The sequence below is a fragment of the Prinia subflava genome, chromosome 13, assembly GCF_021018805.1.
Source record: "Prinia subflava isolate CZ2003 ecotype Zambia chromosome 13, Cam_Psub_1.2, whole genome shotgun sequence".
NCBI classification, from domain to species: domain Eukaryota; kingdom Metazoa; phylum Chordata; class Aves; order Passeriformes; family Cisticolidae; genus Prinia; species Prinia subflava.
This window is the reverse complement of record NC_086259.1, coordinates 21,368,411-21,394,908: the sequence shown is the minus strand read 5'-3', so window position 1 is coordinate 21,394,908 and position 26,498 is coordinate 21,368,411. Positions and strand designations below refer to the sequence as shown.

Sequence of the window (26,498 nt, the reverse complement as noted above, 5' to 3'; positions counted from 1 at the left end):
GACACAGTCTTTCAAAGTTTACTAGGTGATTATAATTTTTATCTGTTCTAAACTATTAAAGTTCTGAAGATAGTTATTCATTTACTTTGAAACTCTGAGGCTTCTCTGGTAGAATTTTTTTGCTAGTTTTCTTTCAATAGATACAAGGATTCTCTGTATACTAATATATACTAGTTCTACTATTCACAATTCACAATTAATAGTCTGGTGCTACAGTAATAATGCCAGTAGTAAATGGTTGTGCAAATTTTGCACGCACTTATCCAAAACCTGGTTTCTCACATCAACCTTGAATTTATTCATCATCCAATTTCATAATTAAATTGCTGAGTAAGTATAGCCACAGTTACAGAAGCGCATCTCTGACCTTAACTCATCCATGCATTTTTTGATTTCATAGTCCACATAAATGCATGTACAAATAACTCTTGACAACTCTAAGACTGCAGTGAATTGATTTACAAGAAGTAAAAACAGGTAATGTTGTTACTTTTAGCATATTGTTTTCAGTTTTCCGGATGGTTTTGGAGGCATGTTCCAGTTGGGAAAAAAAAAAAAAAAAAAACCAACCAAAAATCTAGGTCCTTCTTTAACTGTCAGAGATAAAATTTTCCAGCTCCAGTGTTCCTGAAGAAATTAGATGAATTTTAAAAGGAAGCACAAACAGAGCGTACTTGGAACATACTTACAAAATTCTGATCTTCTGAAGTAAGAAGTGTATAGAGAATAAAATCAGGTAACTATTTTTGAATGGCATTTCTATAAACTGTTCTCAGGCATGTCTTCAGGACTGGTGCTGTTTGTAGGATAGTACTGGAGATACAGGCAGAACTGGTGATACTGGAATTGTAGTCAACACCTGATTCTGGAACAAAAATGTCTTAATCCTACTGAATACCCAAAGAAAGATAAGGAGGATGCTGACGTACTGGATCCAGGCAAATTTAATAATTTCCCAAAATCCTGGCTGATATTTAAAGAAAGTCAAGGAGTGTTAATAGAGAAGTTTCTGATGCTACCATTGCGATATCTAAACAAAGAAACTCATAGGCAGAAAGGCTCAAACCTTGTTAAGACATCAGTTCGTGTCACACATGCTAAGCCTCTGAATCACAGAAACATCTAAAGGCCTTCCACCATGGTAGGTAACAAAAGCTGGAGAGAACGTCTGTCCTAGAAGACATTTAAACCAATTCTGGGTAAAGTACCTACTTTGTGCATGAGTCATCAGGAAGTACTTATTATTAATATTCAGGCAAGTAAACAAATCTTGTAAGAAGTGTGCTCTATACATGTTCTTCTAAACGCAGACTTGTTCTTGTCTAAGAAAAAGAGTAAAGGACATAACAAACAAAGAATTATTTTGTTAAAAGAAGAATTCTATTCTGTCTGCACATGAACAGATGTAACAGCCTCCCACTGCGGTGGTTATTACTTGGTGAGATGATCTTGCATACAGATTTCTAATGATTTGCTCTCGGTCACAGACTATAGTATCATACTTTGCAAGTGGCATCTGTGACAGATAGGGACAGCAGGTACTGCAGAACCAAAGCAAGATGTACTACAAATATTCCCTGAGAATAGCTGACAAACTGCTTTAAAGGCCTTTTTAACAAAGATGAAAAGCCACAAAGGTTCACATTAAAGAAAGGCAAAAGGTGGTTATGCAAGCACAACCATCTGAGGGAATGGACAAATAGAAAATAGATATTTCATTAACTCCAGAACTGTAGCATTTGCTTAGCTAGCCAAAAAAAAAAAAAAAAAAAAAAAAAAAAAAAAAAAAAGAGTTTAGCAACACATCTAGGAGAAAACAGTTTTCATTTGGCCTGTATGGAGTGGAGGCTCAAATAATATAACCATTATGTCGCAATTTGTGCGGTTTTCGAAGGATATAAGATAACTTCCACTGGGTAATGAATGGTGGCGTTAATGATAAATGGCATATCTGTTGCTCTTCCAGTCATCCAAACAGGGCTGGGATCTGAAAAGACTGTTGTCACTAAAATGGAGAAAGGAAACATCTAGGTTAAGGGGCTTTTAGGTATTAATACAGAAGTCATATACCTCACAAAACAGCTGCCAATATGCTAACTACTACTGTCCTGTAGCTACACATTCAGGCTTACCATTTCTATCCCAGTATGCTGCAATGATGTTTGCCAGATCATAGTCACTTGCAAAATGACTTGTGCCATTGACCACAGATACCTGTTACAACAAGGAGACACTCAAATCATTTGTCTAGTCTTCAAGACGGTAATTCTACTGAGTTTCTTACACAAAGTAACCATGCCCTTCAAGGAATGAACATAAACATCAGACTGAACATCTCGGCAGAATAAACTCTTACCTCTTGCAGTCTAACCAGAAAATACTAGTTCCAAAGTCTTACAGTTCATTTTGTGGAGTAGTAAAAATAATTTGGGTGTCACCTGTGATACTAGGAGGATTAAGAGTTCAAGGGGTGAATTGATGGGGAAGGGAAAAGTGTTTCCTCACATTGTATCTGGTATCCAGTCCACAATGGTTAAGTAATTGCCTCTGGTTTAATTTCAAGTCTCCATTCACATAGAGCTGAGACCCTGGCACAGGAGAAAAAAACTGAAGAAACGCCATGCTCTGCATCACAAATGTTGACATTCTCTGAAATAGTGAACATAAAAAAGAAAAACTTAGGGGGAGGAGGGGGGACACAACACACTTTTCTACCTCTTGGTATCTATAAATTTTTCTACATGGATTTGATTTTTCTACAACTCCCAAGTTTCAGATCATCACCTTAGTCTAAACAAGGGAACACCAAATAAAAAATATCATTTTTTTAAAAAAGTGAACCACCTTAGTTAATAGTTAACTAACTTTATTAACTCAACAAAGTTCCACAGGAAATTCAGTGAAGTGCAATGTCTGTGGCTAATGACAGAAAGAGTTGACTACCCTAACATGTAAAGAGCAGCAAGGTGACTAAACGTTCATTGGAGACACACTTTAAAACACTCAACAGTCAAAATAAAGGATTTGTACTCAGCAACAAGAACCAAATAAAGAAGGTAGGTCCTTAGTTCTTATCAGCCACTCAGTCTGAAGGTAAATTTCCACATTTACAGAGGAATAAAAAGTGTGGTGAATATCGTAACTCTCTGTGATACTAATACCCGACCAAATACTTCAGCCCAAATTTAGGATGGTTGGACCTTTATTCTGGGCCTAAGGCTTAAGAATGTTTTCTACACCACATAGCTATGCTTATTAAGCTTGTCCATCTGCAATCAGCAAGACTCTCCAAAGAAACAGCCCATCTCCCTAGGAAAACAACTTCTTGTCTGTGCGTCTGCACCCAGAGCAGCTCTATTTTATTGATCCTTTCAGCTGTATCCCTGGGTTCCCTGTGCGCTGCTGTTTTATTAATTGCACTGCCAGCTCAGGTACAATGGCAGCGGAATAGTATTGTCTTATCTTCCTGTAACGATTTCTTCCTCGTCGCAGTTGTAAGATACAGAAGATCCTGGCAGAGGATTACAGATACTTCAAGAGCTGTTAAGCAAAATCTAAGGCGTTTTTAGGCTGCTGCAATGGCCTGACTCGCCACTTCTGAAAATGAACTGGTTATGTCAAGACACGGCAGTGTGTAGGAATGCACATCCTTCTGCCTATTGCAAGACTCTCAGTTATTTCCAGGTGCCACCCACACTGATACTCACTGTTGTGCACTTCTGTCCTGTATGGTGCACTACAGCCCAAGAGAATAGTGAGCTTAAAAATTAAGAAAAACCAAAAAATTTTTAACAAAGTGTATCAAAATATGCAAGAGAGCCAGACTAGGAATGACACATCAGAGAAGGAGAAAATAAATATTTTTTAGTAAAATACATATTTCACTAAACAATTTCACATGTGGCAAGTTTCTTTTCATCTTTTGTATAACCACTATTGGAATATTACAATGGGTCTATACATCACAACAAACCAAAAAATGCTCACGTAAAGCTGGTAGGAAAAGAGTAGAATCAGCTGAACGCCAACTACATGCTCTGTTGGTTGTAGTGGAAGTTCCAGTTTAAAATGCAACAGATCCATTTTGCCATCTTGATTTTTGTCTTCTTCTCTAGTCTAAATGAAATTTTTTTAAAGACAGGAATTTCTATTAGAAAGAGACACAAAAAAAGTAAAACCCCAGGGAACCTTCACAACTGCAGCACAGACATACCAAGGAAGCAAATAAACTGCATAGGTAGGAATGCAATAAAAAGCTACTTGACTATTTATAGACAGAAGACTAGAGACTAACAAGAACTCTACCCTGTCGTCTGTTACACAATGTCTCTCATATGCCCCTCCAGGGAGGAAAAGTTTACTTAAAGGTCTTTTCTGTCCTACACCATTCCAACCGTCTCCTCTGCATGCTACAAAGCATGCCTTAGTGCTGGATGTTCTGTAAGACAGTGCAAATATATGACTGATAGTCAGGCTTGTGCCTCGTGCCACTGCAGCATGCCTCTTAAATGGCCTCTGTATACTGATTCCTGGCTATGAGCCAAGGCTTGCTATCCTTGTGTGCCAGTGTGTCCAGTACTTCAGCTACTTGCAAATATAGCAGGCTTTGTAACAGAGGCAGACAGAAAAATAACTGCCACTGTGAAATCCCAGAAAGAAAAGTGACTGCAAGGCAGAGATTATGTGCTTCTGAAGGTACGTATCTGCTTCCAAATCTAGGGGCTGCCCTGCAAACTTCGTATCATGATAAGCCATGTGGCCAGGGGAGAGGGGCAGAACTAATTTGATGAAAGTAAACTGAGGTATTCACGCAAACCACCAGCAGTGCTTACGGACATGGTTTAGTGGCAAAATTGGTGGGGTTTGGTTAATGATTGGACTTGGTCTTACGGGCTTTTTCCAATCTAAGTAATGCTGTGATTCAGTAACGTTGAGAGGGAGTGAAACGGGACTAATTAAAAATCCAGCAAATCCTGATGTGAGGCACAAGGTTATACATTAAGCTGCTGCTACCTGAAGGCAGCAGTGCCTGACAGGCCACCCGCTCAAAAGCGCCACCAGCACTCGTGCACTGAGCCGGCTGCCGGTCCGCTAGCCCCACTCTGCAGCCTCGCTTCTCGTCACTGTTGCCGGGTCGCCCCGGGCAGGCCTACCGACAGGAGGGGGATTCGGAGCCGGTCCTCCTGGAGCCTGTTGAACGCTGGGAATGTGCTCCACGCCAAGAAGCTGCCCGGGCCAGACCCGATGGTGGCGACGAAAAGAACCTCGTACCGGAAACGAACAGTGGGCTGCTCCAGGTACGTGCTCTGCTTCAGCCAGAAACCTGACGGCAGAAACAGCGCGAGGTTTCAGGACTGCGCCGGCCCCAGCCCGCCTGGGCCGCGTGGGGTCCTGTGGCGCTCACCGTGGCTCCGGTAGGCCACCAGCAGCGGCGGCACATAGGTGAGCGCCGTGATGAGCAACAGCGCCAGCGCAGCGGCGGAGCAAAGCCCAGCCCGGTAGCGCGTGTACAGCGCGGGATGCGAGAAGAGCTCCACGCCAGCCATGGCGAGCGGCCCTCAGTGCCCGACAACACAACCCTTCCCAACACTCCGGCCGCCCGCGCCTTCAGCGCTGCACTGGCGGAGGGTCGGACTGACGAGACGCCGCGCCAATCAGCGCCGAGGGGACGGGCGCATCAGCCAATGAACGCGCACCGCTGCATCCCGGGGCCGCCGGCGAGATAGCGCCCGGTAGCAGGATGGGGACAGACGGATAGGGACAGCTGCCGGGGCGGCGAAGTCTGTAGAGCGGTTTCGAGTGCCCTGGGAGCGCTGCGGGAGGCTTCGCACCCAGCAGGTGACTCTGTGCCCGAATGTCACAGCACCACCCCGCGATCCCCGGCCGGAAGCGCGGCGGCTCAACCGGTTGCCGGGGAACAGGCGAGCCGGAAGTCCCGCCTGCCGAGCAGCGGCTGTTGTTGTGACAGGGACCGTGACAGCGACAGGCCCGGCACGAGCCCCCGCCCCCTGCACACGGGCCTTGCCGCCTCTGGCTTCGCTTCCCGCCCGCCTGCACCATGAAGTGGATGTTCAAGGAAGACCACGCGCTGGGTAAGGGTGGGTCCAGACCAGGTGCTGCCTGGCAGCGGCCCCGCTGCCCTCAGTCTCCCGTGTCGCCATCTGTCGCGGTCGGCTTCCCCAGGCGGTCGTCTTGTCTGTGGGCGGACAGCCGCTGGCGGCCCTCGCCGAAGGGTGTTGGGATGCCCGGGGACGGTCTCCCCGAAAAGCTGGAGACCCACTCCGAGGCGGGAGTATGGTCGCCATCCCCGCAGGCTCGTGGCCCTGCCGGCGCTATCCTCTCGGCCTAGGACCCTGGCAGTATTATTACTATGCCATGACTAATTATGAGTTTTGTCCACAGAGCACAGATGTGTCGAGTCTGCAAAAATCCGAGCCAAATACCCCGACCGTGTCCCGGTGAGTAACCAAGCCAGCTTCAACAGAGTACGTAGAGGCAGAGGTGGATAAGCTGTTTCCATCCTGCCCACTCTGATGAGTTCCTACATTTTTCATGTCCTTAGATGTTTTAAAGAAGCCCCAAACACATCTAACTACTCCAACATTTCCTCCTCTGCCACAATGCATATTGACAAATAAGCTTTCTAAACACTTTCCAGGGATTTTTATATCATGGTCCTGCTTTCTTCTAATGGCAATTATATTCCAGCAAACACCTTCATTGTCTTGAAGATTGTGCCTGATCCTTAGAAAGTCTATGAAGACTCTTGAAACCTTGACCATCTTCCATCCTGGCTAAATGAGTTAGATGATACCCTTCATGTATTCCATGCCTATATATATTCCACACCTAATCCAGTCATCATGGTGAATTTCCCCATGCAAACCCTGTTGATTGAAGAGCCAGTGCAAGTGGTGACCCCTCCTTTCTGCATTAATACCTGCCAATCTGATAAACAGTGAATGAACTTCCTTCCATAATCCCTTTTACCATGTTTCAGTCTCTGAAAAGACTACAGTTCACATCCTTATATAACAGCTAGCAACATGTTCACATTCTCAACTTACTTGCTTGAGTGTAAAATTTCCCACATCCCATCTGACACATGCCAGTTCGTGCCACTCCTGCCTCTCACTTTTTGGTAAGTAACTTCTCCATTAGCACAGCCCAAAGAAGAATCTTCATTCCCATTGACTTTTTCTGCTGCTCAGTTGCACCTAGTCACAAGAATTTCTCCAGTTGCAGTCTGGTAGGCTGGTATGATCTATGCTGTTCTCTCTTGACTAACTATCCCCTCACACACAGACTGCAATATCCTAATGACCATACATGTCCACAGTATCCATTTATCCATTTCAAAACTATCCTTGATAACCTTAGGGGAAAAAGAAACACAGAAACTCATAGTGTGAATCAGAATGACATGCTGCTGTATCAGGAATGGACAGCAAAGTGTAGACAGATGTAGGAATTAAATCTCAAATTGCAGCAATCCTTTGTCCGGTATGTGTTTTCTGCTTGATGATTCAAACTGAGCTGCTTACCATTATACCAAATAGTTAGTATCAATTTAATAGTCAGAAGTGTTTTTCAAACTTAATGTTTCAAGTGGAATGCAGAGCTAAGGAATGGAGACCCTGGAACCTCTTGTAAACTTTATTTCTTGACCTGCTATATTTTGCTGTCAAGAATCAGTCTGTGTAATACAATAAGCATCGAGTCTTTTTCACAAGCAGTACTTAATTATCCTTCTCCCTGTACCTGTTAGTTTTCGTTTGGTTTATTTTTGTTTGGTTTTGTTTGTGGCCATCTTGCTGTCTTTCCTTCCTGTAGTCAATTTTTTTGATTTCCCAAGCAATGATGAAATACTCTCAATGTCAATTCAGCAGAATACAAAGGTAGCCTCACCAGTACCAGTACATCAAGAGGATCACCTCCCAGTCCTTTGCCTAATGCAGTCCAGGACACTGTTAGCCTTACTTGTGTCGAGGGTACACTGCTGATTAATTTTCAACTTTGGGTCCACATTGCAATGATTTCATATTGTCAGTGTACAAAAGGTTATGTGCATACTTTCCTGTGACAGGTGTCTTTAAGGCATAATGCACCTTTTTACCTCATGACTGCCCAACACAGGCACAGGAAGTTTCAAGCCATTGTGTATATGAATGTAGGTTTCAGTGCAGCTGTAAAATCAGGTTTTACAGTGTTGAGCCAGTTCTACCTCTGATTTGGTTGCGGTCAGGAAACCTTTTTGTTCATCCCCTCTGCTCACTGCTGTAAGCATGTATGAGCAAGCCATCTACCAAAGCTGTCTTTTCATACCAATCCTGAACAGCCTGACCTTCACACCTGCACTTTACAGGTCATAGTGGAGAAGGTCTCAGGATCTCAGATTGTTGATATTGACAAGAGGAAGTACTTAGTTCCGTCTGACATCACCGTGGCCCAGTTCATGTGGATCATCAGGAAGAGGATTCAACTGCCATCTGAGAAGGCAATATTCCTCTTTGTAGACAAGACTGTCCCACAATCCAGGTGAGAGGCTATTCACTTGGTATCCAGAATCATTTGAGCAAGCCTGTGCATATTACAGGATCAGTAAGACTACTCTTTGAGGCTCATTTGGTGATTTTAGGAGATGTTTGTCACATCTTAATCTCACTAAAAGGTTTTTTTCCCTCATGAGTTTGATAAACATCTTTTTTCTTGAGCTAGGCTGAAAGGAAAGGTGACTGAAAAATATACTATGATTTACTTCCATGGCAAAAGGGTGAGCTTTGCATTTACAATGTTGTGGCGCTTGTTTGAGTGCAAAACACGTACATCATCAATGTCAAAAAACAATGATTCTCAGTATAAGAAAAAAAGTTGCACATTAAATACTCAATAGCAAAAACCTGTCAGTTTACAAAGAAATTATAACATTACAGACTAGTTGCCAGTTCTTTTATTAAAATTATTCTATAAAAAAAGAATAATTGCAATAGGAAGGTTTTCCACATTGTTTTTACATAGGAGTAAGTTTCATTGTTTTCTGGTACAGAATACAGCAGAAGCAGCTACTACAACTTTCTACACAAGATACTTCAGTAACATTTCAGGAAATAGTATGTCCTTACATGCCTTAGATGTGATATTATTCTTAATACTTAATTGTATTAAGAAAGAGTCCCTCCAGGTAACCTGATACTCAGTGGGGACCCATGAGAACCATCCTTTTCTGCTTGTTTTCTTCTAACAGTAAAAAATACGTATATGTCATCTTTGTAACAGTACTATAGAATTGCTAGAAGCTGGAAAGAGAGATCCATTGTTTCTTCTCACATGTTCATAATGAGATATCACATTGCAGCTAGAAAAAAAGGACTTTGATCATCCAATATTAATATAAAAATGGTAACTTCTTAACTGATAAACAAAAACACAATCTGTTCATGGTTCTGCTCATCTCACAGGCTGAGTTTACGTAATAAACTTCTGTATGAGGAGAGAAGGATGTTAGGGGTTGGTGATCTATCTACTACTCACCAATTCTCTTCCATTTCAAGTACTGCTTACAGATCTTCCCAGCTCTGCTTTTGGGCATAATGACATGATTGTTTTCCCTGTCACTCACATCCAGTCTCCATCTTTCAGTTCATTAGCCTTTTCTCAGTTTTGGGAAGTTGGAGAAAGGTGAGCTGAGGAGGCTTTATTTGTGCACCTGACTGATGTCTACTGCTCCAACCATCTGTAGATAGATGGCTGGAGGAGTTGACCAGTCAAGTAATTGCTAGGGTTTCTTTTTGTTTTCAAAATAGAGACCGATTTCCAACCAAATAAGGAAGCATTCTGACAAAAGCATTTGTTAAGAAATATAAAAAATTTACTCTGCAGAGTCCAGGATAATTTCCCTGACTTAGGAATCAACTGCTTTTCATTTATCCTCATTTTCTATATTTTAACCTATACACAGACTTACAAGTTTTAGCTTTTGTTAATCCTTGTTTATATGAGGTTCTTACTGTTAACATTGTCAACTTGCATGAGCCAAGCAAACCGTTTTTCTTTTCTTCGCTTTCCAGCTTAACTATGGGACAACTTTATGAGAAGGAAAAGGATGAAGACGGATTCTTGTATGTTGCCTATAGTGGAGAGAACACATTTGGTTTCTGAATGGTGGGTCTTGGCTACTGTACCACCCTGCTGTGTATCTTGTAAATAGCTGATCACTTTCTGTTCTGACATCCTCAGAAGTTCCTTCTCTATACATGCATTTGTAACTGGATTTATTTCTTAATATATTGTTAGGTCTTGTTTTATTAGACTGTTAAATTATAAAAAGAAAGTTTTGTTGATTTTGTGGTGGTTGTTTTTGTTTTTTGGTTTTTTTTTCTCATGGCTATGAATTCCTAGAGCCTCAGTTCTTGGGGGGGGATACATTTGATGACATTGATTAAATAATAAAGCAAAGTAGTTGGGCTACTAAAACATGAAGAGAAGAACACACATTTATTCTGTTTTGAGATGTTAGTTTAAGAAAAAAAACCCCAATAAATTGGTATTGGGAACACTGGATTTGCTAGCTTATCCAAAGCCAGGAGCAAGATGCTGATCGTGTTGCATTGAGCTAGTATGTTCCTCTTTCTCAATTAACAAACAAGTACAATAAAAATTCCTGTCACAAACAGGCAGTGCTGTCATTTCTTTACCTTCATTTCAGCCAGAAAGTTACTCATCACATTTACTAGATGCTATATAGCTGCTGCTGTTACTTACTAGACATTGTACAGCTTCTCAAATTTTAGTGTGTGGCTGATTATACCAGGAAGAAACAAGGAGCTCTTTGTAGGTTTCAAAACCAATACCTTCAGAGCTACCCTATCTCACAGCTACTTCTATTTACAGGTGCCCTTGGATTTTGTGGGAGAGGGTGGAAAAACCAGCTAATTGACCTTATTGCGCAGTGCTGGAGTTCACACTGATATTAAAGGATAACACTTGGTTGAAGAAGTAGCATCACTTTGACCTTCCTAAGCCAGCAAGGAAATGCTAAATACAGTTTAGATTCCTAATAAAAGCTTTAATTCATTTACACACTATGTGGTGCCTAAGAATCTAGTTTTTTAAATACTTCCCAGTTACACTGGAATTTTACTGCTTTCCAAATTTAAATCAAATTCATACTAAAATCCCAGTGAAAGATACATTATGCCTAGAATTGTTTAGTTCTGCAGTCACTCACAAGTATTGGCAGAAAGATTTCAAAATGTGACCATACATAGGAGCCTGTGAAATGATGACACTACCCTATTACTGAAGCTTGTCCCTGTAACTGTGATGCATGTGCTTACTGCATCTGAAAATGTGCTGTTGATCTCAGTAAGCCCTTCATTATTCAGAATAGCACTGCATTGTAAACAACTGCTATAGGAAACATTCTGTCAGTGCTTCCATCCTGAATTACTTCTAACTCCCTTTTCACACACTGATGTTTACTCTTAACAGAATTTTTGATTCAGAATGAAGAAAAGTGGTTTTACCAGTCATTTTTAAAATTACCTTTGATTACTGGAAAATGTTCTGTTTCCTTTATGCTGAAACTTTACAGTTTTTCGTTAGTTATCAAGTAATATTTTTTTCTTAGCTATTAACAGAGGAGTATGAAACACTTAAAAATGCAAGATAAAGTTAATCACATGGTAGCAAATAGATGTATCTTAAAAGCAAGGGAAGATGGGATTGAGGTAACTTTTGGATACCTTTCATAAGCCCCTAAAACCCCCACATAACATCTCTCTTTAACATCTCTGTATTTATTAGTTTAGATTTAAGAGCCCAGACATGAAAGTTGTTCCAGAAAATGTAAGGATAAATATTCTACAGCAGTAACTTCACTGTTTGTCTGCATTTACACTTGAAATGGCAATAAAACATCAAGAGGTTTCCTTTTGAAATACGTAGGTGAAATGCATCTCTTTAGATAATACACTCTTGTCAAATTATATAAAGCATTTGATCCTGCATGATCTTCATTTTCTGTTAACCCTTCAATTTATGCACGGAACAAAAAATTAATACCTCAGTATTCCTACAGCAACACTTCTATGTCAGTTATCTTTAAACTAAATTGAAATGTCATCTTCAATATAGGTAAACTAGTACTGGATGAATTTAGCATTCAGTAAACATTTAGTATTCAGGACAAATTTAGACCATTTAGATGGTCTTTTTTCAAAAATTATCTTGCTTCTACATGTATTTATGTTAGTTGTATATATTACGTACCTATCATTGCTGCAGCCCTCTTATGACATTATTAGACAGTCTGAGAGAAAGAACTCCCAACACCTTTCTTTCCTCCTTGCCAACAGAATTCTCCTGCCCTCAGTGGCACAACCCTAGCTCTTCCTTTCCTCTAGTGTTTAATGGATTTATTGCAGAGGTCTTTTAACTCCTAGTGAAAGGCTACATCTTGTTTTGGACTCGTGGTTTGTTTTGCTACAAATACAGTAATATAAATAGTCTTCAGTTTACTCAGAATGTATTGAGATCAGTAAGCCTTCCAGACAGTGTTATGGTGAGCAGTGGAAGCACACTGTGAAGATCAAACCCTTGCTTTTCCAAAGACAGTGGAATGCTAGCATCCGCTCTCATGGAACTGCAGCCTCAAGGTCAAACAGATTGATTACTCCTACCCTTCGACAAAACCACTTGTTTCTATGCTCTGGTTTTGACTTCCTTAAAGATAAGCAGGCAGTCTGTCCTGCCTTCTTATTATGACTGAAAACAGAATGATGTCTGTGATAGTGATGCTGTTAAAGACATCCCACTCAATGATCACAGTTTCTTTGTCCTGCCAATTAGGAGCCATTGGTCCTCAAACAAGTTTGGGACAGGCAAGGACCTATCTGGGTAATACAGATGTGCTCATTTTACACAAATGGTGGGAATCTTGGTGCCCCTCCTATGTTCTGAGGCTCCCACTGCCAATTGTTTGCGTGTCCTCAGTAACCATGCACTGCAGGCACTTCATTCCTGCTACTTCCCTCCCTGCTAACTCTGCTCTCCTGTACCAGAGTCTCTGCATTCTACTGTCCTTCCTGTGCCTTGCCTATCTTTGTTTTTTGGGGTGTCAGCTATCCCAACACAAAGGAGTGATACAGGCTTGGAACATGTCAACTGTTACTTCCAGGAGTTACTCTTCCAAAGACCTGCTAACAATGACGCAAGTTTAGTTCGCTACCTTTTGCAAAAGTAGAGACTGTTCTTTCTTATCTCTCTGTTTTTCCCTTCTGATTTTTAGAGCAGTTTCATTGTACTGCAAACAGCATTTCCTGACATTTTGGAATGAAACAGAGGCAACATCTAAATACTGATTTTCCATCACAGAAATGCCATCCAGTTTAGGATGAGATCCTGCAGGCTTAGCCCCTCTGTGTTTTAAATGCTATTCTGTTTCAGCTCCTTCCTTCTCTTCACATATTCACTGACTTGCTCTAGGCTTAAATATCTCCTCAACTCCATCCAAAAAGTGAGCTTAGCATCAGTGTTCAGCACCTCAAAAACTACTTTTAAACCTGACAAGTAACAGAAAAGCAGCAGTCCGCAGTTCACAAGTATTTTAGAAATGCACAAAAAAATCTTACAAGGAACAATCCTAATAGCCAGGCTCAAATTTTAGAAGTAAGTTAAGAATTTAAACCATATAACTGCTTATCTGAAAACTGATGCAAGAATACAGAACTAGTCTTATGTAACCCATTTTAATATTGCAGCTGGATAGGAAATGGGAACATTCCAGTCTGGTCAGCAGGTTCACTGCTGACATTGTTGATTAACTAGGGGAAACTAGGTATGGTAAGTTAATAGTTTCTCCAAGATTTCAGCGAAGAACAAAGGTAAATTTCAGGAACCTAGAAATCTACTGACAGCTCTTTAGGTACACTATAGAATTCTGCCCTTGGAATGCTACTTGCTCAATTACAGGAATAGCTACCATTTATCCTCAGCAGTTCACCCTGTAGTCCATGTGCAATGGGATCTGGCCATTTTTTATCCTCTGATGACTACTGCAAGTCCCTAATCTCCATAATCCCTTGCCCTCTACAAACACATAAAACCACTTCCTCCTCACCAATACAACCGGTATTTCTGCATGTTAGTGCAGGATTTGAGAGAATGGGCATATACACACACAATTCAAGTTGTTACTTCTTCAACAAGAGAACTATTCTTACTTGACAAGTCAACCTAAGTGTGAAGTAAAAAAGATTTGCTGCTATCGATTCTCAGACTGTAACGTGATGTACACTGTTTGGTCCCATATGTATCTCAGTAGGATGACAGCAAAGGCTGTTTGGAAAACCGCTGTGGCCACTTTTCAAATCCAAAACTACAGGATGTGAAAGAACAAAAAAAATTCAAATCACTGAAGAATTTTTAATTTCTAAATTATCCACTTCTTTCATCCTGCCATTGCCTTGTCCAAATATTTTATGAATTGTGGTTTACAAGAGAAAAATATAAAAGGGGAATGTGCTCAGTAGCAGTTACACAGTCTTGAAATTCTTCACGAAAGGCAGTAATTGGGACAGGAGGCTTTAGGAGGATTACATGCTGCTTCCTCCACAACTGCTCACAATGTTGACTCTTGCCATGCAGATGATAGTTGGTAATAAAGCATAATGACAAAGAGACTAGAAGAGACATGCCAGAGACAACTTGCAATACTCCCCAAAGCATCTCCACCTTTGCCAGGCTATTAATGAACACAAGGAACAGTGACATAAATGGCTGAGGCGTTTCTGCTTTTAACTGGCCATTTCCCACAGTGGGGCAGGGAGATGGACAGTGCTTGAAACACTTAAAAGCAGGTAAATGTTTGCCTGGCCAATTTGAACCAAGTCATTCAGGAGTTTTCTTTCCTGCCTACAGAAGCAGAGCAGTTGAAAGGTTATCTGGCAAAGTCCTGAAACCGAGATGCATGGGATATAATAAGTGGTATTATTTGACACAGACTCCTCCCCAGTGCTTTTGCTTCTGCTGTGGCGATACCTGTGGCTATGTTTAGTAAACAGCAGCATATATGAAGGATTCCCAGAAAAAAAAGGCACTTTAACAGAACTAGTTTTTCCAGTTAGAAGCAATGAAGCTGGGGGACACAGAAAATTCTTCCAGGCACCAGACAAGAGCTCCGAGTTATGAAAGTATTACTTACTATACATTAGGGTTGCCCCAGCAACAGAAAAACGACCACAATATTATGAGAAGAGGAAGAGAAAAGCAGCACTAAATTTCCATAGTACTGCTTCAATTTCAGTTGACATTACTTTCGCTGCAATGACTATGGCTGGTATCCTGAAATACTAGGGAAGCACATCACTGCTTCCTTTGTTTTGGAGTCATATCGTTTCATGCAGCTAAGAATTTTAAGTCAGCAGTGATCCTTTTCTATATTTCATTAAAAAGAGGGGTTCAACTCAGTAAAAAGAAAGTATTCTGTAAATTGCTTTCCTTTTCACTCCTGTCTCTTTACAGCACACAAACTACAGGGCTTCTTTTTCTGACCCTTGAATTGCAGAGGTATCTGCTGTGGACCAGAACTTATTCCTGGATTCACACAGCCACATGGATCCTCATGTGAAGTGCAGGTATTCCTTGGCATTCTTGACCCAACCCAGCAGAGCTTGACTACGCAGCACTCTCCAGGCTTCTTGATAATTCAGTGCAGCTTCCTTGTAGTCCCAGTAGGTTTTTAGAGTCTTCATCCTGACAAAAAATGCACAAAAATGAAAACAATTCTATGACCCTACTGAATATGAGGTCACAAAATGAAAAAAGAAATCAAACATCTAAGAACCTGATGATCTCCTATGAACTCTTCCAGGCTACTTAGTGAAATTCTCTTCTAGGGACACTTGGAGATGTCCAGGCTCTAAAGCTAGACAAAAGGAAGCAAAACAACTTTTCTAGCACTAGAAATGTCTGTGTTTGACTGTGTGACCACAGTTTACAGAAAACCTCTGACAGCAAAAAAAATGCTGAAGCAAAGCTGAAAAGGTGGCTAGGGTGCTTTGAGTTGGGTGGAAGTAGCCTTATTTAGTGTGCTAGAAAACTGGCTGTAAGGAAAAAGGACAGAATGAACTGGACAGTTTTTCTTTTCCAACAAAAAACTAATGTGGAAGAATGAGACAAAGGAGAAAATAATCTGGTTTTCACTAAAGCAAAAGAGACTCATCAACTTTGGTGTTATTCCTCTTCCTTAAGTAGCGACTATGCCCCACAATCTCAGCAGAAGATTGTCACTCTGCTGAGTACATTGTACCTATGATTTCCACAATAGAGATATTCAGGTCTACAGTATCTGAACACAAGTGCCTGTAAGACAATTTCATCAAGTTTTTTTTCCTTTCCTTGCATTCCATTCCCAACCTCTTTTATCTTCCTTTGCCAACACATCTGTCAGCCACATGTGATATACAATGTTTATACATTAAACCCAATGTGAAGGGAAGATCATGGGCAACATGACCTTCACCAGGAAAGAGGAAGAGCCAAACTACTACAGGAATCCTAATCTGTGAAGTCAGGGAACCACTGCACTAACTTCTAAAACAGGCTTTCATGCTCAAAGGCAATTATGATCACCCCAAAAAAACCCCACAGCTCCACCATAACAGCAGACTATCAGAAGCTGTGCTTGAGGCACTCAGCATTCTGCTATAAATTTATTCCTAAAATACTGTGACATACAAAGCAAGCCATATTATCTATCCTTCAAACCTTGTGTTCAGAAAGGTGCAAGAGTGGAGAACCTGTCTATGCCATTGCTGAATATGGGAGATACAGTCTCTTAAAAAAAACTACCCTGCACTCTTATCACAGCCAATCCATTTTGTTTTCTCCACCTCTTTCACATTAATCATGCTCTATGAAACTAACCTCTGAGCTGCTCTCGAAAGTCTCATGTAAGGGCCACACTAGAACTTTCCCCCCACCTGGCCAGTGGAATGGTCACAGAACCCCATTATCAGTACTAGATCTGAAACTGGAATCCTCCATACTGCGAACTCAGCAGGAAGAAAGAGTAATAGTACAATCTTCATTGTGATGGCTCCTGACTACAGTTTAAGAGAAGAAAAGAGGATTAGTTATTCATTTAACAAGCCCAACAAGAAAGTCAGGGCAGGTTTATTTTACAAAGTCTCCCTTAGATTCAGACAAAGGGCCATACAGCAAGCCACACCTTGTACAAATAGCAATGCCTGGAGACCCTCTATGGTGGATGCCACTGTATGACAAGAGAAGTCATGACAAGTCACCACCAAGAAAAAAATAAAGAACATCAGAATCAGTTCCATGTAAAGCTTTAAATTCCCCAGTTGTTAAGTCTGACAGTGGAAAAACTAAATGAAGACAGGGTTACATGAAGAATAACCCTTGTCCTAATATACCCTACAAACTACAAAACAAGCTGTTCAGCAATTTTGAAAGTGCTACACAATGAGCTTTCCTTGATGGAGCAGAAAAGATGGGAGGTAAGAAACACAGAAGTGGACTAGAAGAGTCAGGGAAAGAACTTAGGGTCAAAGTGGAGAAAGGAAACTGGGTTACAGCACAGCTTTAGAGCCAACCATTTGTGGGAACAGATAACAAGATACATTTGAATGTGAAGAAAATACAAAACTGGCTAACAGCTAAATACACAGAAGTTTAAAGAAGCAATTTGAGGGTGTAAGATCTCTTATCTGAAGTTCACTCAAACTCAGACTCCAAGGGGGAAAGATAAATCAAACCATCAGAATATGGTGTAGAAAGGAAAAGGGAAGATGAAAAACACAGCAACACAAAGACATTTTTTAGTTTTGCTTTTTAAGTGAAGAGGAGGACAAACAAAAGGCTTCAAAAGCAATCAGCTGCACAAGCTGACTAGTGAGCTAGCACCTCTACTGTATAAATAGAGTTTGTACAGCATAAAAACAAGGTCACATCTGTGAATCAGCTGGACTTTGTGAGAAGAAGCCCAGACCAAAAAACAGTAGAGGACAAAAAAGTTAAAGGAAATGACAAAGCCAATGGTCTAGAAAAGCCCTGAGGTGAAGTGACTTTATGTAAGCATCATGTGATCATGAGTCACCTACCCAACAATGCACAAGTTCACAATCCGTTTTGAGGAAATTATGATGGCTAAACGAGTGTGGACAAACTCCCACCCAAAAGAGGCTAAAAATTTTTTATTTCAAACTGATTTAAGGACAAAGTATCCCTACTTATAGAAGCATCTCAGCAGTAACATGGTCCATGTTGACATCAAAACTTTGAAACAGTTATAAGACACTTCTACATACACAGAAGGTAACTGCAATCTTTAATTCAACAAAACTCAAAAGCAAGCAAGATCCATTAATTAAAGATCCAAGGTGCACTTACTTTGGCTAAGTTTGTTGCGTATTCTGTCTTAGTACCATGAAAAGCTCAAATGGCCTATCTCACCTGATTACAGTCACATATGCCTCCTACTTCCTTGGCATGGGTTTTATCTGTTTCAGATTTCCACTGGCCAGTTAAGTTCATTAGTCCGAGAGAACACACAGAAGACAAGGAAATTGTTTTCAGCCACATTACCTAGCTGAACTGGCTCATTGTGAGATTGGAGAAGTGCTACTGATACAAAGGAGAAAACAGTAATCTACAGCCAGCACCAGCAGAGAACTGTTGTGGAACCATCACCATCAGCAGCAACAAGAAATTAAACTGGGTCAAGAGTTGGGATAACTGCATCCTAAAGCTGGTGAAATTATATCTGGAAGTAAGTCTAAAATAAAATAAACCTTCCGTGGCAATGGGTTTGGAACCTTCTACATCTCCCAGAATCTCCAAAGAGAACTCCAAAGAGAAGCCAAAGAGAACTAAGTTTCTGTACATGTGAAACTATGCTTTGCTTTATAATATAGCACCAAATACATAATGCACCTAATACTATGCCATACTGGATGATTACTGCAAGTAATTAACTGATAAACCAGATTTGTTTTTAATAATGTAACGGAAAATTCCAATTATGGCTTCCTCAGAAAAAAGCTGCTTAATTTTCTTCCCAGAAGGTCTCTGTTTATGCAACATATGCAGTGCAGAAAGAGTCCTATACACTATCTCACTGTACTAGCTCTTACTCCACTGTATGGTAAGATGAAAACTCATTTTAACCTAGACTAAAAAAAAAAAAAGAAGAAAAAAGGGTTTTTTTCTCAAACTCTTCCTTCTTGGGAATCAAAGAAGTGGAATTTGATAGAATTACTGAACACCAACTGGTTACCAATAACTCCATGGCAATCTTGGAATGCAGTTTGAATACCACCAAGGGCAGACAGCTGCTGGCAGCTGATCTAATAACTCAAGTTTTCAAAGAAGATACTACTTCCTCATCTTGTGTCTCTTTCCACATTTTTCAAGTATCAAAGTTTAACAATGGACTTATCTAAAATAAGATTCAGGAGCAGATACTGTATCATCACAGTATTCTTCAGTTTCATTAATATAAATTCACTCTTCTAAAGGCAATGATATGTCTTTACCGTAGAGTGTCTGGTAGATCTTCTTGTGAAATACTTGTCACCAGCTTTTGGAATTTATGGAAGAGTTCCACTTTACAGATTTTGGATCTGATATTTAAAAAAAAAAAAAAAAATTAGAAATTCTGATGGAAAAAAAAATCATAAATTCACTCCACCTTACAGCAGCTCACAGCAGCACATCCCAGCAAAACATTTTTGATAGAAAGCATTATGTTCACTTCTCAAAGAATGTAAAAACTTCTCTATCATTAAACTTTTCCTACCCCATCTAAACTGCCCACCTGCCTTTTCCATTAGTTTTAAATGCTATATTGACAAAGAGCTGCACTGCCCCTATTCTCCCAGCCAGCACGAGTTTGCAGAATGAACATTTTAATATCACACTGTTATCTGTGTGAAACTGCACTGCTGCAGTAAGGTTTAGCCAGAAGGACTAGTCCCAGAACAGATCAAACAAGCAGAGAGACTTCAAAGCCTTCTTGAAACAGGTTAATTTTGTATTATTCAAAATAAATAAAAGAAGGAGCAGAAATATCTGGAACAATGCTGACGTTTTCACAATGGTAACGAGGACACATTCAGCAACAGCTGCAGGGCAGTTAAATACAAAGAGGCTCATCAAAAAATAGAGTGAGTCAAAGTTTGAGAAGATCTTTAGAAGATATAATATACATCTATGAGCTTTGAGCCCTTCTATTTCCCCAAAGACATGACAAACAGAATCACTGTTTATAAAGTGTAGTTTGGTTTTGAACGGCCCAGCTGTTTCCCCTATTTATTTATCTTTGCATACTTGTCTTAACAATGACTGATTCACTTCTTCAACAAGTGCAAGCTGATTCTCCAGAAACACTGAAAATAAATTTTAAAAAAACCTCTTCCAATGTTGCTAGCATGTATTTTAAGAACATCAGAAATGGCATAGTATCACAGAGTCTCCACAAGGATCATCAAGTCCAACTCCTGGCTCAGAAAAACCCCAATAACCCCAGCATGTGCCTGAGACCATAGTCCAAATGCTCCTTGAACTCCGACCACTGTGACCACTGCCCTGGGGAGCCTGTTCCAGCACCTGACCACCCTCTGGGTGAAGAACTTCTTCCTAATGTTCAGCTTAAACCACCCCTGACACAGCTCCAGCCATTTCTCAGGCCCTATCACTGGTGACGAGAGAGCAGAGAACAGTGCCTGCACCTCTGTGTCACCTCACAAGGAAGCTGTAGCCTGCTGTGAGGTCTCCCCTCAGTCTCCCCTTCTCCAGGCTGAACAAACCAAGTGACCTCAGCTGCTCCTTGTAGGGCTTCCCCTCCAGACCCTTCATCATCCTCATGCCCCCCACTCCCGCTTTGAATGCTTACAGCTTTATCTTCTTATATTCCTGTGCCCAGAACTGCTCCAGGAGGTGAGGCCACACCAGTGTGGAGCAGGGTGGAGACAATTCCCTCCCTTCACCTCACCAGCAATGCTGGGCCTGACGCCCCCCAGGATGCGAGTGGCCCTCCTGGTTGCCAGGGCACTGCTGACTCATATCCAACTTGCCATCAGTCAGGACCCCTAGGTCCCTTTTCCGTGGCCCTGCTTTCCAGCCTCTCATTCCCCAGTCTGTCCTATATACATGCGGGGTCACTCTGTGCCATGTGCAAAAACTGCCATTTGTCTTTGTTAAACTTCATATGGCTGGTGATTGCCCAACTCTGTTATTTGTCCAGATCTTCCTGCAGGGCCTGTGTTCTTTCAAGGAAGTCGTCAGCTTCTTCCAATTTCCTGTCACTTGCAAATCTTACTTCGTGTACCTTTGAGTTCTGCATCCAAGTTATTTATTAGGATGCTGAAAAGCACTGGCCCTAAAACAGAGCCCTGCTGGTGATGACAGCGTGCAAAGATGCTCTTTATTATCCAAGTTAATATTCAATTTAATATTTAATATTCAAGTTAAAATGACAAAATTTCATCTTGCAGTTTTTGATGATTTAGTTAATTAAGCATTAACAGAAACACATACCAGACATTTACCTACAAATTCTTTTTAGTCAGTCAGCTTTATCTTCCTTGGTATTTAATGTTATCTAACATACTGAAGGGGGAGAAAAACTTCAAACAACACTTCCCAGCAATCACCCTGAGATTCCTTGAGAGGAAAAAGAATGTAGAAATACAAATCTTGTTTATTATTAAGCACCATCAGTCCCAATAAGGCTGTAAACTCCTTGTTTTCACTATAAAAGTTCCTTTTGTGACTGTTTACCTCAAAAGTGTAAATAGTTTACTTTTTTGTTGAGATTGTTTTTAATCCTGATTTCTGAAGGAAATGAGATGTTTCTAATTACATAGCCTTGTAGGCTGTAATAACTTTTGAAAGTTTTAGTGAATTTCAAGCACATGTTGAGAAGAGGATCTTTCAACAGTAATTGAGTTCTTCCACTGTTGTGCTAATTGTCAGCTAGCAGATGGCTCTCAAGTTTTAGAGCTGATGCACAAATGCTATGTAACAAATTTAAGCCTACTGAGAAAAACGGGTTAGCTGGTTTGTTTGATCTTTCAGGTGTCTTCTGGAATACTGACATTCTGCATATTAAAAATAAATATTCTACAGTCCACATGGAGCCTGTCTTAAAAGATGCACTAAGTCGCCTGTGCATCAGCAATACTGCAGACCGATACTAGTCACAAACCACAAAGTTCCCAGTCCTCTTCTTTCCACTGAAAATTTGGAAATACTAGGATAAACCAGGATAAACTTCAGTCAAATCAGGTCTAACTTCAAGAAGCTCAGAATATGCAACTTGCAGGCATATGAATAAATTCTCCATAAGAACTAGCTAAGCTGTATTTATTATGCTATTCACCCCTTGTCAGGATTGTCATCATCCTCCCAGAAAAGTCTGGGAAACATGAGCAATATGACCACTGATAAATTGGTATTATAATCAGCCAACAGCTCAAACACGAACCCCAATCATCAAAAGCTGAATTTCCACAAACAAGGATAATTTTGGCCACCTTACCTAAAATGAAGATAACATAGAGATGGAGAAATTTGTCTGCAGATGCTTATGAATAATTCCTCTCAACCTCAAGAAAAATATGTAACTATTTCTTTAAACTATGATTGTTGATAGAGGATTTCTTAAAGAGCACAATGCCAAGATGACAGCTGGAAAGGTGACATATTCATGTTAGGAATGTGCTGCCATCATTTCAACACATTTTCAAACTTTAAGGCAGAAAGTTATGTTTCAAAGCTACACTTTTAATGATCATACATCCAGGACAGCTGGCCAGACTATTAAAGAAAAGGTAATCTCTAGAAAGAGAACATGCAGTGCCCAGATTTCCCTCACTGTCATGAACCAAAAAAAAAAATACAAAGCAAAAATTGTTTCCTTCAACAGTAAACATCCTTTTAATAAAAACTGATTCCAGTCCCTTGCCACCGTTATCTACTATGTTCTCAACGGTGAGAAAGAAATAAGGATAAACTTGTTAATTCTCATTTAACTTTCATTATTCCAACTGCTCTCTCTCCCTTACACAGCATCTCTTCCTTTTCCCCTGCTCTCTACCTTCCCCCTTCTTCACAATTCTCTACATTTCCTCCTGCTCTGACAACATCACATGAGCTGACAAAGGCATGTAAGCTAACAAATAAAACGTGTCTAGATATTACAACACCCTCACACCTGCTCTGATGGCTCCCAATCCCCTTCTTTGTTGTTCCCTGGCGGAAGCCATCTGAGGTGACATCCAGAGGTTGCTCAGGGACTGCACTCCAGCTGATAGCTGTAGAAGAAATCGTTATGAACAAAGGAAGATGCTCTTATCACAAAAGCAGAACTTAACAGTTTCCTTTTATTTGTTCATGTATTGCTTCCCAAAATAATTCAAACTAAGAGGACCACGGTTTTCTAGGGCCAGAATTCCAGTATCTAAAAGAATGTTCAATTTAAAAATATGAAAACACACACAGAGCTTTCATCTTAATTAGATCCTTTAACAATCCATGCCTCTAAACATCTGGCCTTCAGCTTTGTAATTCTCCATTTCTTAGGGGGATTCTGTTTTCTTTTGTGCATCCTGTCTGGACAATGCATGAAGAAATTTCCAAGTTAGACGGCTTATTTTTACATCAGGCTTTGAAATATTGCCCTAAACTGCTTGCATCAGTCACCCTAGGACACTCTGTTTTCCTTCTTAATTTATTGTCTATTACTTTATTGTGTACCCTAAGTAGTTTCATGTTTGATAACTGACATACACCAAATATTTGTAGACTTTACTTTAAAAATATTATTAGCTAGCAGTCAAATAAAAGTAATTTGTTGAAAGAGATAGCAAGTGCCAGCAGCCTTAAACTCTACCCCAAATCTTTGAGAACTTCATAAGCATCTCATACTATAATCTACTTAATGCTGAAACTCTGCATACCATACCTTACAATTTCTAAGTAATGAGCAAAGCATCAGCAGTATGTGAACAGAAACTGACATGTCCAATCTGTCCCTCCACAGCATAATAGCAGGTTCTTCAACTTCTATTACCAAGAGACAGCTTCTGTTTCCTAAATTCTCCCTCTTCTCTGTCTTCCTAACAGGCAAAACAGTTGCACATGCATTCACTTTGAAGATCTTGTTATTCAAGATGCTCAGTCTGCTTATGCTACTCATCCTTGTATCAGAATTCAGCTGTATGCTGCAATTGTATTCTGCTAAGTGCCAATTGTACTTACACAGTGATTCAGGTAAAATGCTGTATCGCTCTACTAAATTACAATCCTGTGTATCTGAAATATTGAAATGTATTTATGAAACATGAAAAGTAATTGAAACATGAAGTAACATTAGATACATGTGACTGGTATTAAATCCTTCCCATGTGAAATATCTAAAAATCACCGGGTTAGAGGGTATCTGTTTCTGACAAGCAGATACAAAGTTACTTAAAAATTAAAACATTCTCCATTTTTTCACTTTTTGATAATTACCTCAAACTTCAAAGCACTAAATATAACAGATATTCTCTTAAAATAACAGCTGAAATGTTCCTATCAAGCATCTTTCAATACTTTGTGTAACAGCCCTAGATTTTGGGTTTATTCTGATTTTTATTCCTTCAAGAAAAGAAACCACCTGGCATAAAAAAAGCGTGCTAAAGCATCATTCATCTTTATTTAACGAATGACCTGAGAAGTGTACAGCAAGAAAGACATATACTGAATTTAATCACAGCTGCTTTCAGGCCTTTTTTGCTAACTCAACTGGCACTATTTTTCAATAATGAAATTTGTTTCCCATCTCACAAAATTAAAGTATTTTCCTTCCTGGCACTTGTAAACTCCCATTTAATTGATGTGAATGCCATTAGGGAACCCCTTGTCTCCATTCTATTTTATTGTTAGCTCTATTGTAATAGAAAAACTTCTAGTTCTGGTTCAGACAGAAAATTATACAACAGCAGAAGTCAGGCATGTCCAAGTTAAGGAAACTGCTTAACCATGCACATAGAGTGGCAGTTCCCTTTTTTTTTTTTTCCAAATGAGACAATGTTGCTGGATTACATTGAGATTTAAGAACTCACTCATCACCACAATAAAAAATGCCATGCCCGGAATATCTATCAAAACAATTTTTACACTATACTACTCTGTATTCTTTCTTCATTCACAGATCTTTGCAGCAATTACAAACATAACTCAGCATGACAAATCTTTTGTTCATTACCAAGGAGAATGCAGAACCAACTGAAACAAGAAGTCTTTTGTTTCCTTCTTGTACTCAACTTTTGTTTCCCCTGATTATTTTCTGTCTGTGTTTAGATTATAAATTCTTCATGACATCAACCAAGTGTTTATTCAGTCTGAAAACTCCCTACTGGAAACTAGAGGCTGAGACAAATACTATTAACAATTAAGTCATGACCTGAAATGAAATTCTTGCTTTTCACACTTTGCTGCTAGTATACTGGCAGGAATGATGTTTGATTTCCAAACAGCCAAACCCACCTCATTTTTATTCAGACTTCTGCACACAGTTAAGCAACTACCCCAACTTAACTCACCTGCACTGCAAGGAACAAGTTTTGTTTTGCTGTTAGTATGAACTTCCTGAATTGCCTGACGGCTATGTTCAAATTGAAGATCTGATTGCAGCAGCTTAACCTCCTGAGTGAAAAAACCATCTGGTAAAGATGAGATATGCTGACACCTAAAGTAAACACAGAAAAATGCAGGTGATTTTCAGTATGTTCTTCCCAAACAAGATTATTTTGCACAATTTCACTTCATTATCTAAAAAACATTTGTTTTACATTAAACCAGAATTGAACATGAGTTATATAGGTGAGACAAGGAGGTTTGGAGGTATTTTTCCCTTCAAACAATATTTATTAAATAAAACGCCAAAGCCACATTAGTTTATTAAGACCATCTCATCCTAAAAAAAAATATGATGAACTGATTTTTACAAAGTTCTAGTTAAAAGCTATTATAATCAATTAAGTATGCAGGACAAAAAACTGCAATATACTTCTGCAATCACAAAGAACAATAAACATCATCAAATATTTACATAGTCAACTGCATTGCATTGGGAATTGTTTTATGGGCCTAAAGGTTTATAATCAAAGCCTAAAAACATACAGAATATACTTACAGTTCCATGTATAATCCTATCTTTGTTACCCTAAACTACCATTGCATAATGAATGACATTAGCATCATATGAGGAAAAAACAGCATGTGTTTAATCACTACAATATTTACACAGAGCAGGAATTAAGACTGAGATTCACACTGTCAGATGCAATAGTCTGAAAAAGTGCCTGACTGCACTAGGACTAACAAGGCTAGGCAAATTCTTGTTACATGTTACATAACGAGGAAAGAATTATACAGAAAGCTCCACCAGGTATGTAAGTAGAGCTTCTCCATTAACAGACTGATGA

At 39.9% G+C, this 26,498-nt stretch overlaps 3 protein-coding genes across 6 annotated transcripts in view; 1 reads left to right on the top strand and 2 right to left on the bottom strand.

Annotated features, from left to right (window-relative positions):
* Positions 1-9: 9 nt before the first annotated feature.
* On the bottom strand, positions 10-5,687 carry TMEM231 (transmembrane protein 231). The gene is made up of 7 exons (XM_063410454.1): positions 5,405-5,687; positions 5,154-5,323; positions 3,988-4,116; positions 2,506-2,649; positions 2,133-2,214; positions 1,900-2,005; positions 10-974 (listed from the first exon to the last, which is right to left on the bottom strand). The coding sequence occupies exons 1-7, from the start codon at positions 5,544-5,546 to the stop codon at positions 785-787; spliced, it is 963 nt and encodes a 320-aa protein (XP_063266524.1). The 5' UTR covers positions 5,547-5,687; the 3' UTR covers positions 10-784.
* Positions 5,688-5,921: 234 nt separating this feature from the next.
* On the top strand, positions 5,922-11,074 carry GABARAPL2 (GABA type A receptor associated protein like 2). The gene is made up of 5 exons (XM_063410455.1): positions 5,922-6,092; positions 6,403-6,458; positions 8,366-8,538; positions 10,068-10,161; positions 10,891-11,074. The coding sequence occupies exons 1-4, from the start codon at positions 6,059-6,061 to the stop codon at positions 10,156-10,158; spliced, it is 354 nt and encodes a 117-aa protein (XP_063266525.1). The 5' UTR covers positions 5,922-6,058; the 3' UTR covers positions 10,159-10,161; positions 10,891-11,074.
* Positions 11,075-11,221: 147 nt separating this feature from the next.
* ADAT1 (adenosine deaminase tRNA specific 1) overlaps positions 11,222-26,498 on the bottom strand; it is a 22,321-nt gene continuing 7,044 nt past the window's right edge. For 2 of the 4 annotated variants that reach the window (XM_063410444.1, XM_063410443.1), the window contains 5 exons: positions 25,614-25,759; positions 24,286-24,339; positions 23,240-23,339; positions 19,560-19,646; positions 11,222-15,753 (listed from right to left, as the gene is read on the bottom strand). In XM_063410444.1, coding sequence (XP_063266514.1) covers positions 15,621-15,753; positions 19,560-19,646; positions 23,240-23,339; positions 24,286-24,339; positions 25,614-25,759 — 520 coding nt within the window. In that variant the 3' untranslated portion in view covers positions 11,222-15,620. The remainder of the gene's footprint in view (positions 15,754-19,559; positions 19,647-23,239; positions 23,340-24,285; positions 24,340-25,613; positions 25,760-26,498) is intronic. The other 2 variants (XM_063410445.1, XM_063410446.1) reach the window with 2 other exon arrangements.

What these genes read in the sequence shown, in the direction of transcription:
- GABARAPL2 (XM_063410455.1), top strand. Translation starts at nt 6,059, where the DNA reads ATGAAGTGGATGTTCAAGGAAGACCACGCGCTGG. An exon ending in CAAGGAAGACCACGCGCTGG is followed by an intron (nt 6,093 to 6,402) that starts GTAAGGGTGGGT and finishes TTTTGTCCACAG; the next exon opens with AGCACAGATGTGTCGAGTCT. An exon ending in AATACCCCGACCGTGTCCCG is followed by an intron (nt 6,459 to 8,365) that starts GTGAGTAACCAA and finishes TGCACTTTACAG; the next exon opens with GTCATAGTGGAGAAGGTCTC.
- TMEM231 (XM_063410454.1), bottom strand. Translation starts at nt 5,546, where the DNA reads ATGGCTGGCGTGGAGCTCTTCTCGCATCCCGCGCTGTACACGCGCTAC. An exon ending in GGTGGCCTACCGGAGCCACG is followed by an intron (nt 5,324 to 5,404) that starts GTGAGCGCCACA and finishes TTCTGCCGTCAG; the next exon opens with GTTTCTGGCTGAAGCAGAGC. An exon ending in TACCCAGTGGAAGTTATCTT is followed by an intron (nt 975 to 1,899) that starts ATATCCTTCGAA and finishes GACTTTCTTTAA; the next exon opens with ATATCAGCCAGGATTTTGGG.